General features: G+C 38.4%; 1 protein-coding gene across 5 annotated transcripts in view; it reads right to left on the minus strand.

The window, feature by feature from the left end:
* Positions 1-14,991, minus strand: part of LOC106020157 (protein FAM135B) — a 270,121-nt gene that overhangs the window by 54,050 nt on the left and 201,080 nt on the right. For all 5 annotated transcript variants that reach the window (XM_072030578.1, XM_038175218.2, XM_038175215.2 and 2 more), the window contains exon 7: positions 12,596-12,722. In XM_072030578.1, the coding sequence (XP_071886679.1) occupies positions 12,596-12,722 (127 nt within the window). The remainder of the gene's footprint in view (positions 1-12,595; positions 12,723-14,991) is intronic.

Here is a 14,991-nt window from a genome sequence, read left to right on the forward strand (position 1 = left end):
ACATTTATAAAGCTGACTTGTCTATGTAATTCCAAATTTAATATTTATAAATATTCACAAACGCACACATACGTATGGTGTGAATGCAGACCTCCTAAGCAAAATAACACAGTGCAGATATCAAAAAGGACCTTAGTACCCTGTCCTTTCTGATTAAATAGAGTCCATGCTGCTTACCAACAGATAAGGAAAGCAAATCCACTCCTGTTGCTGTGATCAAACAAGGACCCCTGAGCTGCCTTGTTTTAACACATCACTGCAGGCAGCAAACAAAATCAGTAAGGTTTTAAAAGGAAACTTGTTAGCATATTTTTTGTCTCTCCCACACATTATGTACACACTAACACATATAAGAGAGACCATTCAAAGTCATAAGGAAATTGTACCATTAGAAATCACATTAAAGACAACAGAAAGTATCAGAAAAGTTTTGACACAACTTTTACACATAGCAATAGGAAAGGACATGTCCAGCTGCTGCTCTGGCTACAGTGGAGATGGTCCTATGCTATGTACTTGCGCAGATTAGCATCTGGTGAAGGAATTTTATCCTTTTCACTACTACCATGTACTGCCTGATACTAAATGAATAAGTGTACCCAGATATTGTATAGTCTCTGAGTGCTTTTGTTTTGAAAATATTACAATTAGTTACTTAGGTGGCAATTATCAAAGCTCTAACACATCTCCCACGTTGCTCACATAAGAAGAATGAGATTAATATCTCCATTTTATATTTGGACTACAAGCATCTCCAACTCAGAAAATCATCCTAGTTTCCCTTCATAGCACCTGGACGGAAACAAGCAATTTTACCTCCCCTACTATCATGGTATAATGCATTATAAACCAGGACAGAATAATCTACTGGATAAACAAATGTGCTAGCACTTTCTCAATCTCTCTTCAGTTTCTAACCTGCACTGTTAAGATATGTACAATGGTATATTTTAGTATATGTATTATATGTATTTAGTATATGGTATATAAAATGGTTATTTTAGCTTGGTGTTAGCTTTCTGACGGGAAGAGTTTTTGAATGAGCACAGGGTTGTAGTAGCCCTGATGTGCACACCTGAGAATGGCAAAGGTGGAATTGGACATATTTCCTGCCCTTCTGTCTACACCTAGATGATCATTCCCCATATGTGGCCAAGGCCAGTGTAGCAGAATTACTTGAGTCTACTTGTGTACTGGCATGTAGACTGGCTGGGAGCTGGCAAATGTATTACTGAAAAACAGTTCTCTTGCACATGACATTTCTCTCATAGCGTTTGGCACAATATGCTATTAAACATACAGAACTTATATCATACTGCATGCACCAAAGAACTTGTCTCAGTGTTGCTTTCTGATGCACAGAGCCAGAGCAAATGGTCACTGAAATGCTGTTTATTGAATAAAAGCAATAGCGGGGACCACAGCTTCCTATCTAAAAATGTCAGGCTCTATTAAACAGTGCCAGTCTCTGTCAGAGAAAGAGTGACTTCAGGCCTGAATCTCTGTTCACATGTGACTAGAGCTATGGGAATAATTGATTTTACAGTTCAATGCCAGAACTGGGAAAAAAAGAACATGTTAGGTCAACTCAGAAAGAATTTCCTTGTTCATAGTGAAATGAAATACTTTTCTTTTTTTTCCTAAGGCAGTTTTAAGAATTACTGCAAGTTATCAGATTATTCTGGTTTAACAAGTCAAGATCTATCAATTAAGCACCACAACAGACCTTGTATACCCTCTTAACGAACTACAGATATGAATTAAAACATACTTTAAACTTTTTCGTGTTGTGAAGCTAGATAAAGAACCATGTCCTAAATCAGTTAACTTAAAACGGCATGCCATAATGATGTCTAATATAGGAAACAATAAAGAATAGGATGCAGAAAAGGTGTTCCTATGGGAAATATTTTTCAACCTACTGTAATAAATGCCTGTTTCACAGTTTCCCACAAAGGTAGTAGACTGAACTCAGTGATCCTATCATCTGTGTGGATGTGTAGATGTGGTGTTTTGGGACATGGTTTAATGGTAGTGACCCTGCAGCCCATGGGTCCCACATGGAGCAGATCTCCACGCTGCAGCCCCCCCATGGGTGGAGGAGCCCCCGGTGGAGCAGGTGGATGTGGCCTGGAGGAGGCTGTGGCCCATGGAGAGCCCCCACAGGAGCAGGGGGTCTGGGGGGAGCTGCAGCCCACCCGTGGGGGACCCGTGCTGGAGCAGTTTGCTCCAGGGGGATGGACCCCGTGGGACGGAGCCGTGTGGGACCAGTTCCTGAAGAGCTACTGCCTGTGGGCAGGCCTCACAGGCTCAGTTTGGGAAGGACGGCATCCCGTGGGAGGGACCCCACGGGGAGTGGGGGCACAAGTCCTCTGAGGAGCAGCTGAGGGAACTGGCTTGTTTAGTCTGGAGAAAAGGAGGCTATAATCAAAGAGGAGGTATAAAATCAACTTAGTGGTTCCATTACAGAAGTCCACCTCTAGCAACCTATTTGATTTTGTTTATTCAGCGGAGCATAACGATGAAAACTTATCTTGGGCCTTGTGAAATTTCACAAGAAACTGTGCTAGAGTTGCAGTAAGACCTTGAGACAGCAGCACACAATGCTGGCATTTTAAATCTAAAAAGGACAGACACTTTGCACCTTGCTACTCCCTTAAAGTAAAATTTTACTCAGCTACAAGTACATGTATGTTCATATATGGAGGAAAAGGTAATTACTTCCAGTGGTAGAGCACTAATTTGCCATAAGAAAAAAAAAAAAAAAAGAAAAAAAAAAGAGAAAAAAAGAAAAAAAAAAGAAAGGAGGAGGAGAAGGAGGGGGAGAAGCAGAAGCAGAAGCAGAAGGAGAAGCAGAAGAAGCAGAAGAAGCAGAAGAAGAAGAAGAAGAAGGAAAAGCAGAAGAAGAAGCAGAAGCAGAAGAAGAAGCAGAAGTAGAAGCAGAGGAAGCAGAAGCAGAAGAAGCAGTAGAAGCAGAAGCAGAAGCAGAAGCAGAAGAAGAAGAAGAAGAAGAAGAAGAAAGAAAGAAAGTGATAGGAGGAACAGGTTCTCTGAGCCTTACAGCATTTGTTTACATCCTTATGAAGCTACAGGTCTGAACCATGCTTTAATCAAGACCCGGAGACCCATTGGTATGAGCTGTGGGGAATATATTGCAACACCACATGTTGACAATAAGCAACCAACAAAGCCTGTGAACTATTTTAATAGAAAGGGACCGGGGACATGATCTTCTTGGGATCTGTGATATGTTGTCATTCCTGCCTATGAACAGGACTTTTATGATTTGTACCATGTGCTTTTTAGTCCACTTTTATGGCTGGAAATCACATTGGATCCTCTCTTTCTAATTCCATTTGCTTGGACTCTGAAATGACTTTATAATGGATATTTGGAAATAGCTTCTCAGTAGGTCATTTTAGTATTTAATTACACAGTCTTAGAGGAGAAAAGAGAGATAGAGCTAATCATGCCCACCCAAAGGTTTTATTACTTGCCCAGAGTTCAGTGTGGAAATCTCCATAATCAGGGCTATTGCTGCATGCAGGCTAATTAGCTTCTTCACAAATGCAGATGCAAATGAGAACAATCACAACACTACAGATCTCTTCTTAAACTTGGTGGCTTTTAACATTAGAAACACTGTCAAACAATGGCTAAAGAGGAAATATCTACTTTCCATTTGGCAGTGACAAATTACTTCAACCTTTATGGATTCCTCTTTTATTTATTTTTTTTATTATTTTTTTAGCAGTCTAACATAGCAGTCTAACATTTTGTTACTAAGGCAAATTTTTTGCTTTATTATTTCTTCCAGTCTGTTACACAGTCACGCCATTACCAAGTAGGTTCCTATGAGTCATGAGCAGGTGGGAAGCAATCAAGTCTCTTTTGATAGCATTATTATTTTTTATTATTATTTGCAAATGTTCTCGCATATCCCCTTCTTTCTACTTGGTTCACAGTCAACTTCTCATTTTCCCTCAAAGGTGTGGGCAAAATATGCTGTTCTGTATATGCTCTGTCAAACTGGATCAGAACTGAAGCCCAAAAAGTCTTGTGTTTTAGAACCAGCTGTAGTTAACTGCCAAATACTCACAGGAGAGACAGATGTAACCAAAAGAAAACCCAAATTTAAGCTCTGACAATTTCAGAAATTGCATGCCTTTAGGCAAAATCTAAAAATGCCCAAATACTGGTTTATGCAGCACTCCTCACAGTGCCCTTGATTTTTGAAGAACGTGCAGTCATTTTCACAATCACGGCAGACCCTCCTAAGATCACACAAGCACCTTCCAGATATGTGTTATTCTGGCTATAATAGGTCTATAAAACTGGAGGTAAAAATCCTGTTATTAGTTCTAAATATGCTACTTTTCGACTTCATGGAATTTTGTCTGTTTTTGTATTGTGAAAAACAATGAACATACGATGTTTTGCAAGATCCTGCTCCAAGGTTTGCTGTAAATAAGTTTCCATTCCTTTCCCAGCTATTTTGCTGAAGATAATTCTATGGCTCTGAGAATTCCATCACTCACATAATTCAAGTTTTCAAAGTAACCAAGTGAAATCTATTGCATTTTTCTCATAGCAATGTTTCAAAACCTTTTCTTTCTGGAGTATTACTTTATTTCAACCAACTACACCCCAAAAGAATTATTTACAGCCCTGGCTGCAGGACCCTTCCTTCTTGAAAATAATTAGTCTTCACAAGAATTGCTCTGCTCGAGCCTACGTGCTATGTGGCTGGTCTCTGTTTTCTTTGACATAGAGGGATGTGGTTTCTATGCCTTTTGCTTCCAAAAAACAACTCAATGCCTAATGCTGTCATTATGCTGCATTTCTGAAGTCTTCACTTATGACATACTCAGGCACTGAATCATTTATACCTCTTTGACATGCATGCAAACATACCTCAAATTGCAAAGCCAATTATAAAACAATATACTGGCCTTTTTATCACTTCAGAAATCCACTCTTTCTATTTTAACACTGAAACAGAAGTAATAGCTAATTAGAAACTTTCCTGAGTATGTTACTTTAAGGCAATTATATTAATTTGGTATAATTTACTGCAACAAAACAGGGATTTTTTGAATAGCTGGAGCTGTATAAATTTGCATAAGTATTATATTTTCACAGGTTCATTTTCCTAGCTGAGTAGATACCTCCTGTATTATGCATAGTACATATTCCAGCCCTCAAGTCATTTACACTTAAAGACAATCAAATTTCATGAGCCATGAGTAGTTTACCATTTATTCTGCAGGCCATCATTTTATAGTTTTAAATAAAATATTTCTAGTCAGTTTAGTAGATGAGAAAGGGGAGGTTGACTGGTAGGTCTGGAGACTCAACCTGTATTTGTTTACAAGAAAGCATAATATATAGAGCAGAAACATTGCTTTACCATCCCCAGGAACAAGACTCAACACTGCTTTGGAGGAACCCCTCTGTCCTATTTATGAGGCCTTTACCCTTGCTTCAGTCAACACTTTCCTCCAATGACAGTTAGAGCTGGTTCCAACAGGAGTTACAGATTGCTCCAAGAACTAACAAGAAACCTGTGAGATGATAATGATTTTCTTGGGGGGTTCATCAGTGAGCAGACATATAATGGCCTCTGTTCTCCTTATGGAGTTTTCTTTCATGTTGAATCATAGAATCATAGAATAGTTTGGGTTTGAAGGGACCTTAAAGATGATCTGATTCCAACCTCCCTGTCCTACTGGAAGTCAGAGGCTGCAGAGTGAAAGATACTGCAGCTCTTTAACACGCTTCATGACACAGCCAGCTACCTAGAGATGGTAGTGTCTCAGTGAACAGACACCATCAGTGCACCCAGCCCCATTCAAATACCATGCTGTGTTGCTGGATCAGCAGAGGCAAACACTACTGTAAAATGAGACTGCCTGGAAGATTGATTTCTCCAGATTTATGCCAGTGATGGAAGCAGTGTAAGTTTACAGGCATACTGAATGTGTCTAGCTTACCCTATATAAATGTCTAGACATAGATTCTCAGATATCCATATGACTCACTGCTTGAATAATCACAAACATTTCTCATCTATGTAAAGATGCGGAGATACGGATTTGTTTGGTTTTGGTTTAGCTTTTTTTGTTTGTTTTTAAAGCGTCCCCAGTCTTCTACAGTCTTCTTAAACAGTCCCAGTACTTCTACAACCATCATTTTCCCTTGTTGTCTGTGTTCTACTTATCCCAGCCCACCCGGGTTCCCCAGATCTACAGAGTCCATTTTGACAAAAGAGCCTTTATTTTCAGCTCATTTCAGGCCAATTCATACTCAGAAGCTGAAAACCTTTTTGTTGCAGGCCCACTACTGGAAGTTAAGTAATCTTTGATGCTGGTTCTGCTCCCTCTCACAAACCCTCCTTCCAAATTAAGGAATTAACATTTACAAACTATATAAGCAGTCTTGAGCCTAGCATACCAAGGTATCATTATGGTCAAAAGCATACACTTGAAATGCAAACATTGCAGTCAAAGTGGTAATTATTACTAAGGTAGTAACAGATTTACTGGCTGAAGAATTTCTTTAGAGTTATCAGGAACATTAAGTAGGAAGAACATAAAAGCCCAAGTCACATTTGCCAAAGTACCTAATAGCTGAATTCAACTCTCCTAGCTATTGCCGTCTGATCATTTAGTGTAAATAAGTGATAAAGTCTCTCTCTAAAGCCAGCTTGATTCAGATAGGCTATTTAACTTCTGTGCAGGCAAACACTCCTATGCTCAGGACTTCTTCGATTTAGAAAAACAAATTTAACTGAACGCTAAACTAAGTGTGATAAATTGCAAATACAGTAGTTCTGATTTCACGGTTTTACGCCAACTTTTTGCCTTTCCTTCCTTCAAGCATTAAGAGCATTGCTGTCCTTCAAGCATTCTACCCAGCAATTGTTTATTTTTTTGCCACCCATCAAAACACTGAAATACAGACTCTAAACATATGTTTAAGTCCAGACAACTTCAGGGGATTTTGTTCTTGTATTAAAGGACTTCTACATTTTTTTCTTATCTTATCCATGAAGCTCCAAAAATGTTTTGTCTATACTGGATAAAGCTTTGACAATTGGTATTCACTGGAAAGGCTTTTGAGAATCATACACTGGCCCATCTCTGTTCACTCATCCCCTTGTTTTCTGTTTGTCACATTGTTGAAGCTTGTCAGATCCTCAGAGAACTTGTAAGACCATTGGACCAGAGAGAGTTGCTTGTACACAGGCTGATGCCAAAAGGACTGCACTTCCAAGTATTCCTCTCAAGCACTGCACCAAAATTTATAATTCATATTAGCTGTGAAACTGATTCTTGGGTCATTACGACTGGCATGGTCGCTTTGAACAGAGGTACAAGCTTTTGCTGTCACTCGAGGATTTGTTTCCACAAAACATGACAAAGTGGTTGGAAAAAGAGGGAATCTCTTTTCTTATTCCCCAGTCCATGAGCTGCTGTCTGGGACACTTGCCAATAGCAAAGAGTTAGTTTCCAGATGATGGATCTCGACTGTGCTGTTGTTGGCATTTGTGCTCCTGTTGGAAAGGCCGTCAGCTCAGAAGCTATGAGACTTGATTAGGTCTCCTTTCAAGAACTCTCTCACCATCAGTCAGTGGGAATTATTGTAGTGTTCTTTAGGGCATATGAAGATAATTTTTCAACAAACTACCACTGGGAAAAGTACTGAGAAGAAGGAAAAACTGAATTATAGAGCGCTCTACCAAAGGAAGGGAGCAGCCAAGTCCACTTCCCAAACTGAAGTGTAGAAAGGCTCTTCCTGCTGCTTGTGTACTCTGTTTTAGGGCAGAAGGAAAGAAACATCTGTCTCAATCCCCCTCCTATAAACTACCTTGAAAAATCAATGCTAAAATCTGTAGAAAGGGAAACTTTTAATTGGAAGGATGTCGGTCAAATGAGTGACAGTACAAGCCACTTCAGTGGATTTCAGCCCCCAAGTAAGACATTACAGTTGATAATAAATAATAAGCCTAATAAATTCTTCAGTATATAACTTTAATCGTAGCTATGAAAGAAAAATAAATTCTCCATACTGAGTATGCCTTTTATCACTTTACTTACAGCTACTCTAAATTAGCTACATAAAACTTTATTTTAGTTGCACAACTCTAGGTGTGATTAACTCTTTCACAGCAATATGCAGAGAAACAGGTAAATTTGTAAATACATGTAGGATGCAGCAGTTTAATTCTGTCCAATACATACATGTCATAGAAAAACAGCAAAATACAGGCATGAAAAATGGAACTTCGACTGCAAATTCCATCAATTTTCAAAATGGATTTTCTCCAGAAGAAAACTCTATCGCCACCCTGGCTGAAGTCTCACAGGAATCTTTGGATGCTTTCATGACAGTGAAAGCCAAAGTGAAAAAACGGATAAATTTTTTCAACATCGCATTTTATGCCTAATCCCAATTTAATCCCTGTTTTGAACTCTACCATAATGCAGATCGTTTCTTTGCTGTACTCTGCATATGCCAGGTCAAACACTAAGAGCCACAGAAAAGAAACATGCCAGTGATTAAAGAAACCAGTTAGTGTCACATTATTAGTTAGCGTGTTTTCTGCTAGAGCTAGGAAATCATTTACAGTTCTTTCTAAAGATCAGCCATTTATCTTCAGGCAACTAAAGATTAAAGACTTCATCAGTAATTATCACAAATGGTGCCCTCAGCACACTGATTAAAGATACTTGTCATTATACCTTATAAGGAACAGTACATCAACTCTTACTATTTCAGAATAATTATGTGGTGGACATCTGCTGGAGTTCCAATCACAACTAGTCACCATTTGCATAAGCAAGACACTGAAGGACTCCCGCTCCTTTAAAACCACACATTACAAATGCACACCAAGGCATGAGAGATGCTTTTCATATCTGGCCCACTCCAAAAAAACAGAAGCCTGAGACCAAAAGAAAGTGGTTTAAATTTAAATTTAAAATCCAACTCCTGGCTCTGCACAGATCAACCCAAAAGTTTAGACCATGTGACTAAGTGCACAGTCTAATTGCTTCTTAAATACAGACAGGCTTGGTGCAGTGACTAAGGGGAAGGTGACTTGGACATGTGTGGAAGGTTTCAAAAACAAAATAAAACAAAAAACAACAAAACAAATCAAACAACAACAAACACTAAGGCTTAAACAGGTTCAATCATTATAACTTCTCTGTTGAGATGAGCGAGGAGGAAACTGTCACTGGTGTTCAGAAGTCAGTTGTGGGGAGCTAGGGAAACTGCACACATACAGACCAGAACTGCTCGCATTTAATTAGTCTCTTCCCTGAGAAGCTGGAAGTGCAGATTGAGAAGCCTTCACGATCTATCACAAAGCAGTGGCACCTAAGCAGCCTGAATGCAGAAGATTAAGACAGTAAGTGGCAAGAGGAGCTGATGATTGATACGAACTTTCTTTAGAAATGAAGGCAGTAACTTGCACTTTCAATAAGGAAAAAGCAAACTGAGTACATAAACTAGCTGAGAACTTGTACAGTCAGTCTATGGACCTATAAAGAAAATTAGCTCTCTGATGGATCCACATGTTTTATGAGGAACAAAGAGGTAAAATAGGTTGTATGACCTAGAGATTATATGTCAGAGTCCTCTATTTCATACTCAAGAGACACTTGGAAAACATGACTTAGAAGTGTTAACATCAGATTTTAGTATAATTCATTCTTTTCTGGGGGCTTGACTGTAATGTAAATTTAGCTGCTACTCTACTGAAGCTAAATGTTCATATCCTGTCTGAACCATGCCTCTAGTCATCTGCTGAGTATGATAACACTAATAAAGAGAAAGCTTACTTTTGTGAGCAAGTCTGCTTCGTGATATTGGAGAGTTTATGGAACCTATGAAATTGGATAAATTGCTGAGTTAGTGAGTGCTCCAGAGATACTGAAACACCCACTTGCTGTGGTTTTAAACTATGGAGCTCCTAGACCTAGGAAGAGGACACAAAAGGAATGATTTAGGGTTCCTATCCATTACGAGCTTCCACTCAAATGGAAGCATTCTGGAATAATAATCAGTATGCAAATGAGGGAAAAAAAAAAAAAAAAAAAAAAGCTCTTTTCAGTTTACTCACAGTAGGTAAACCTAAAATAATGGAATGTTACCATTGTTTCCAGTGTTTCAGGAAACTGAACCAGGCATCACATAGAAGACAGTTAGCCAGGAGATGCTATAACCATGTATATAACATGTATATAACCATCAGAAACTTTGCAGAGATGAAATACAAAACAAACCAAATACAAACAAACAAACAAAAAAAAAAAAACAAAAAACAACAACAACAACAACAAAAGAGGATAGACCAAAATAAACTGCTTTACAGCATTATATGACATATATATGACTACATAGTAATATGACTACAGAATTATATGAAGTGTATTAACACTCATTTTTTCCGTGCCCTGCTGCCCAGTGAAGCCTTAGAAGATGAGATATGTTGATGGTTCTAGACCAGACTTTAACTGGTTGCATCAAACCAAAGTTGCTTACAAATAAAAAGTGTGGTGGTATAACTTGAGTTAAGGTATTTACCAATTACTGATTTGGACACACAATAGACAAGGTCTGACCAAAAATATACAAAGAGGAGTAGAGAGTTCTGGGGGTTTTGTGTAATGAAAAGGGTGGAATCTATTCTAATCTCCACTGAAGGTGACTACATAATTCCTGAAAGATGGACAAGTCTACAATCCAGTTAAAATTATCTTTAACAAACACATTCAAACAACCTGGAAAGAAATCTTTGCAGTTGTTCAGAGAAGTAAACTGGACCGAGTATAAAGTGTTGCAACACAGCACAAAACAAAATTACTTCTCTTCCTGTAATTAGTTATGTTTAATATAAACTTCAACATAAAATAGCAGTTAGTCAAAATGCCCTCAGTTGATGTTAGGCTTACCTCCACAGCAGTTCCCTTTCTAGATCCTAATTTGTATTTTTTACATGAACGAAGAGAAGTAGTCTTCATTCATTATCATGCATCAAATATAGTATGTGCAAAAAGGCCATCACGGTCTATTACATTAAAATGCTCAGATCAAGAACAGTTGTCTCTCTCTCCATATACATGTTTCTCAGGCTAAGCAAACACACATCTGACCATGCGGAGGTGGAGTGTACAACATTATATTTCTGATTGTTCAGTGTGACGTTCAGATGACCTGCAGTGAAGCAGAGTGCTAAAGCTGGTTCATGATACAGTATTTTCACTTTAGCATTTAATAGGTCACCTGCTAGGATAATAATTGTGCTGCCATTTAAAAATAAATAAATAAAGGTCTCTAGTCAAAGAAGATTAGTCAATGGAGATGGACAGAAAATAAGTTTTGCAGCCAAGGAAAATATTTGGGAAGGAAATAAAGTTTCCTAATCAACAATAGACTAGGATTTTTCCATGGAGACTGGAATAAAAAATGGGAGTGGTGTGTTAGTTTTTCCCATTTATCATCTTAAAAAATAGATTTGACAAGAGGATAATGAAAAGTAGGAACCATGCTCCAAAGTATCTCTCTTGTATGATGTACTGAGACATACAGTGATAAACACTTGAATCAGTTATTTAAAGCCATGTGATGGGAACGTTTACCAGAGAGACATAGGTTGAGGTCAATTTGTTTGCCAACAGCATAATGTGACCCAACAGCTCAGATGGCAGCCTCAGGCCAAACATTCTCTCAGTCTGTTCTGACAGTTCTCCACCAACTGCCTTAGGCTAGCACGTTTTTAATACTTATGTAGAAGAGAACAGCTCTGACAGGAAAGTTTGAGGGAAGTTGAGGGCAGCATGTTAATCAGAATCTTTGAATCAGGGTTTCCCAACAATGTGATGATTCCAGTGTTCTTGGTTGAATATCTAGATCTGATATTTCTAGATCTGAGGAAATATTTCTGACCAAAATAAATAAATAAATAACAAAAGAAACACCCCAAAGCTAGCACTTTCCTCCAATCAAAATCCAATTATTCATTATTTTCCAAACAAGCAACTTTGTACTAAAAATTGCACAAGCTCTGCTCATCCCCTGCAGTAAGTAGTAAGATCAAAGGCAAACACTAACTAAGAAATCTGCCTTGAGTAAGGCAGTGTACATAACATCCCTTCAGCAACATACACAGTACTCATTCCTTGATATTTCAGACATAAACCCTTCCAGGTTTCCTTCCTGATGCCAGCTTTGACCTGCTGCTAATTACAGCATCCTTAATAATGACTCAATTCCTCTGCCTGCAAAGCAAGGATCTTTTACTGAATTTCACCCTAAAGCAGACATCTAGTTAAGTGAATTCAACCTTATAAGTCCATTGTTTATCAGGGGAATATCCACACATCCCGAATTTTTCTGAGATGGTTGGTATAGGTGGGGTCTGAACATCCACAAATTGTGTATCCAAGTGCCAGGTAGTTCATACAGAAATGTTTGAAGGGTTCTTCTTTAAAGAAACTCTCTGTACTAGAGACAAACATTCTTCCAAGATAACACAGATGTTGTGTGACCAAATGGAAGTGAGGTATTATGGTCCCCCCCTCCTTACCTCTGATGAAGTAGGTTTGCAGTAGCCAGCTCCAAACACTAGATTTTCTAATGACATACTGGACTGGTCTGGTCCCGCATCCAGGTTGCCTTTACCAAGCCATGATCCTTTCCCTGGACGAGCAAAACTAAAAGAAGAAGAAATGAGAATAAAAATAATCAGAGCAGTAATGTTACAGAAGAATCTTTTCCTTCCTAATGCAGGTATTTATTTGTGGTTTGCGGTATTTATTTGTTTATTTATTTCAAGCTGACACCATAAGCCCAGACACCATGTTTCCCTCATTAAATGAACATTGTCCAGTATGTACTGGCTAAAATTATGTGAATGGAGCCTTATTTCTTGGCATTCAGTCCAATTGCTTGGGTGTTATCCTCAGTCCTTCCTTTGTTGTCTTACAGATCTTTTTCCAGACTAACATATCAACAACACAAACTTTCCATCTACATAGATAACACTCTCATCCAACTTCTCATCAGCTTGCATCTTGATCGATAAGGCATCTTTCTCTTTGGCTTTAACCATATCACCCTTCCTGTTTGAATTATCCATTATCTATGTTAATTATCAATATCCTTTATAGCTCATCCAAATCTTTTAGTACTAATTGGAAGCTCAGGTCCCAGTTCTCACTGTCCCAGGGCATCAACCTCTAGAATTATAATGAAAAACAAACAAACAAACAAACAAACCTGCATTTCTTTTTACTGGGAGCAGTTTGTTTTCTTGGACATGTTCTCCCATAGCCATATGAAATGTAATTCTTATTCAAACCTTCCTCAGAATCCTGACAGGATTTAAGTTGTTTTACTGTTGAGGTCATTACCTCTCAGTGCTGACTCATGGCTACAGTGTTCCCTTCTGACCATATCTGCACGTTTCCTGTCTTATAGGATGAACCCCTTAATAGTGGAACACCTTTATTGGAGCCTATTCAGCCTTGAACCCACCAGAATCATGATTCATAGCTAGGGATCTTATTTGGGATTAATCTGACCCAATGTCCACATCCTCATTAATGATGTAGGCTGCCTTTATAGTTTCTGAAGAGGAATAGACATATCCAGGGAGTGAGTCATCTCTTTCTAAAGTAGTCGTATCAAATAGGTCAGATGAATCTCACCCTCGAAGTGCTACTTCTAATTGTGGACTATAAAGGGAGGCAAGGATGACTGTCTCATAAACAACTAAGGTTAGGTGAGATAAACTCCACTATTAGTCCCTGTGATAATGTGCTGCACAAAAACTTTATCAAGATTTAGAGAGAGAAACCAGGCTATTTGTGGAGAATACAGTGAGTGAAATTACTGAGTCTAAATACTAATGCAGGCAATTATAATAGTTCTTAAAAAAAAGCATGCAAACAAAAGTGGAAATGAAATAATGAACGGCACAGAAAAAAAAAAAAAAATCCACCAAATTTGCTGTTCTTAATCAATGCACACGTAATGCCACTGAGTTTGTGCTATAGCTTTCAGGCTGGGATCACCATCCACTGTGAGATGTTGTACCGCAGCCAGCTATCCCAAATAACTCCTGTTCAGGAGACCTGTTGTCCTTGGAAGAACAAAAGCTTCCAAGATAGGGAACACACAAACACACACAAATTAAAACCATAAAGTGCCAGTAACAAAGGCTACAGGGCAGTGTTACTCATCCTGCCAGAACTTTCCAGCCTTATTCCCCTATGTCGATGTGTATCATGTGGCCATGTCAATTCAGATCAGCCATACTTCATGCAGTTCTACAGTTTTTTCAGTTTTAATGATAGATGCGAGTGTTGGCTGTTGTACAGAAACACAACAAATTAAAGGTGTCTTATGGTAAGGACACAAAACAAAAGACAGGTACAGGAATACTTCCTATGACTTAGTAAAAAATGAGGTTTTGAAAAGAAGGGAAACTCAGTAACTTTTGGAAGAACAGAAAATTAATATCAAGCAAAATCAGGAACTGAAATTTTTCAGGTTGATCACAAATCCCTGCTTCCTCTCTAAGTCAAAACTGCTATTTTTTTATATATCCTCAGGCATTCATATACTGACAAAAAGAACATCTCATAAGGGAGAGGATGGTGTAGAAAGCTTTTGCATATATCTGAGCTTGTTTATGTATATTAATTGATGTGATCCAAGAAATTTCCAGTTGGCTGCTTTTAAGCAGCAGGAAGTCTTCCCATGTTATTTCCTACATGCTAAATTTAAGGCACAAATAAATAAATAAACTAAAGCAATTATGAAGAGCCAAGAGATAAATGCTGCTCAGAATAATTTCAGCTGTTATTGGGTGATGTTGTCTGCCCTGGTCTATTGGAAAGGCTCAGGAAGCAGAAATAAAAAATGATTGCTGTGGTATCAGAGAGAAGCTTAAACAAATGTCGCCTGCCCATGAAAAAC

This window comes from Anas platyrhynchos, chromosome W (genome assembly GCF_047663525.1).
Source record: "Anas platyrhynchos isolate ZD024472 breed Pekin duck chromosome W, IASCAAS_PekinDuck_T2T, whole genome shotgun sequence".
In the NCBI taxonomy this organism is placed as follows: Eukaryota; Metazoa; Chordata; class Aves; order Anseriformes; family Anatidae; genus Anas; species Anas platyrhynchos.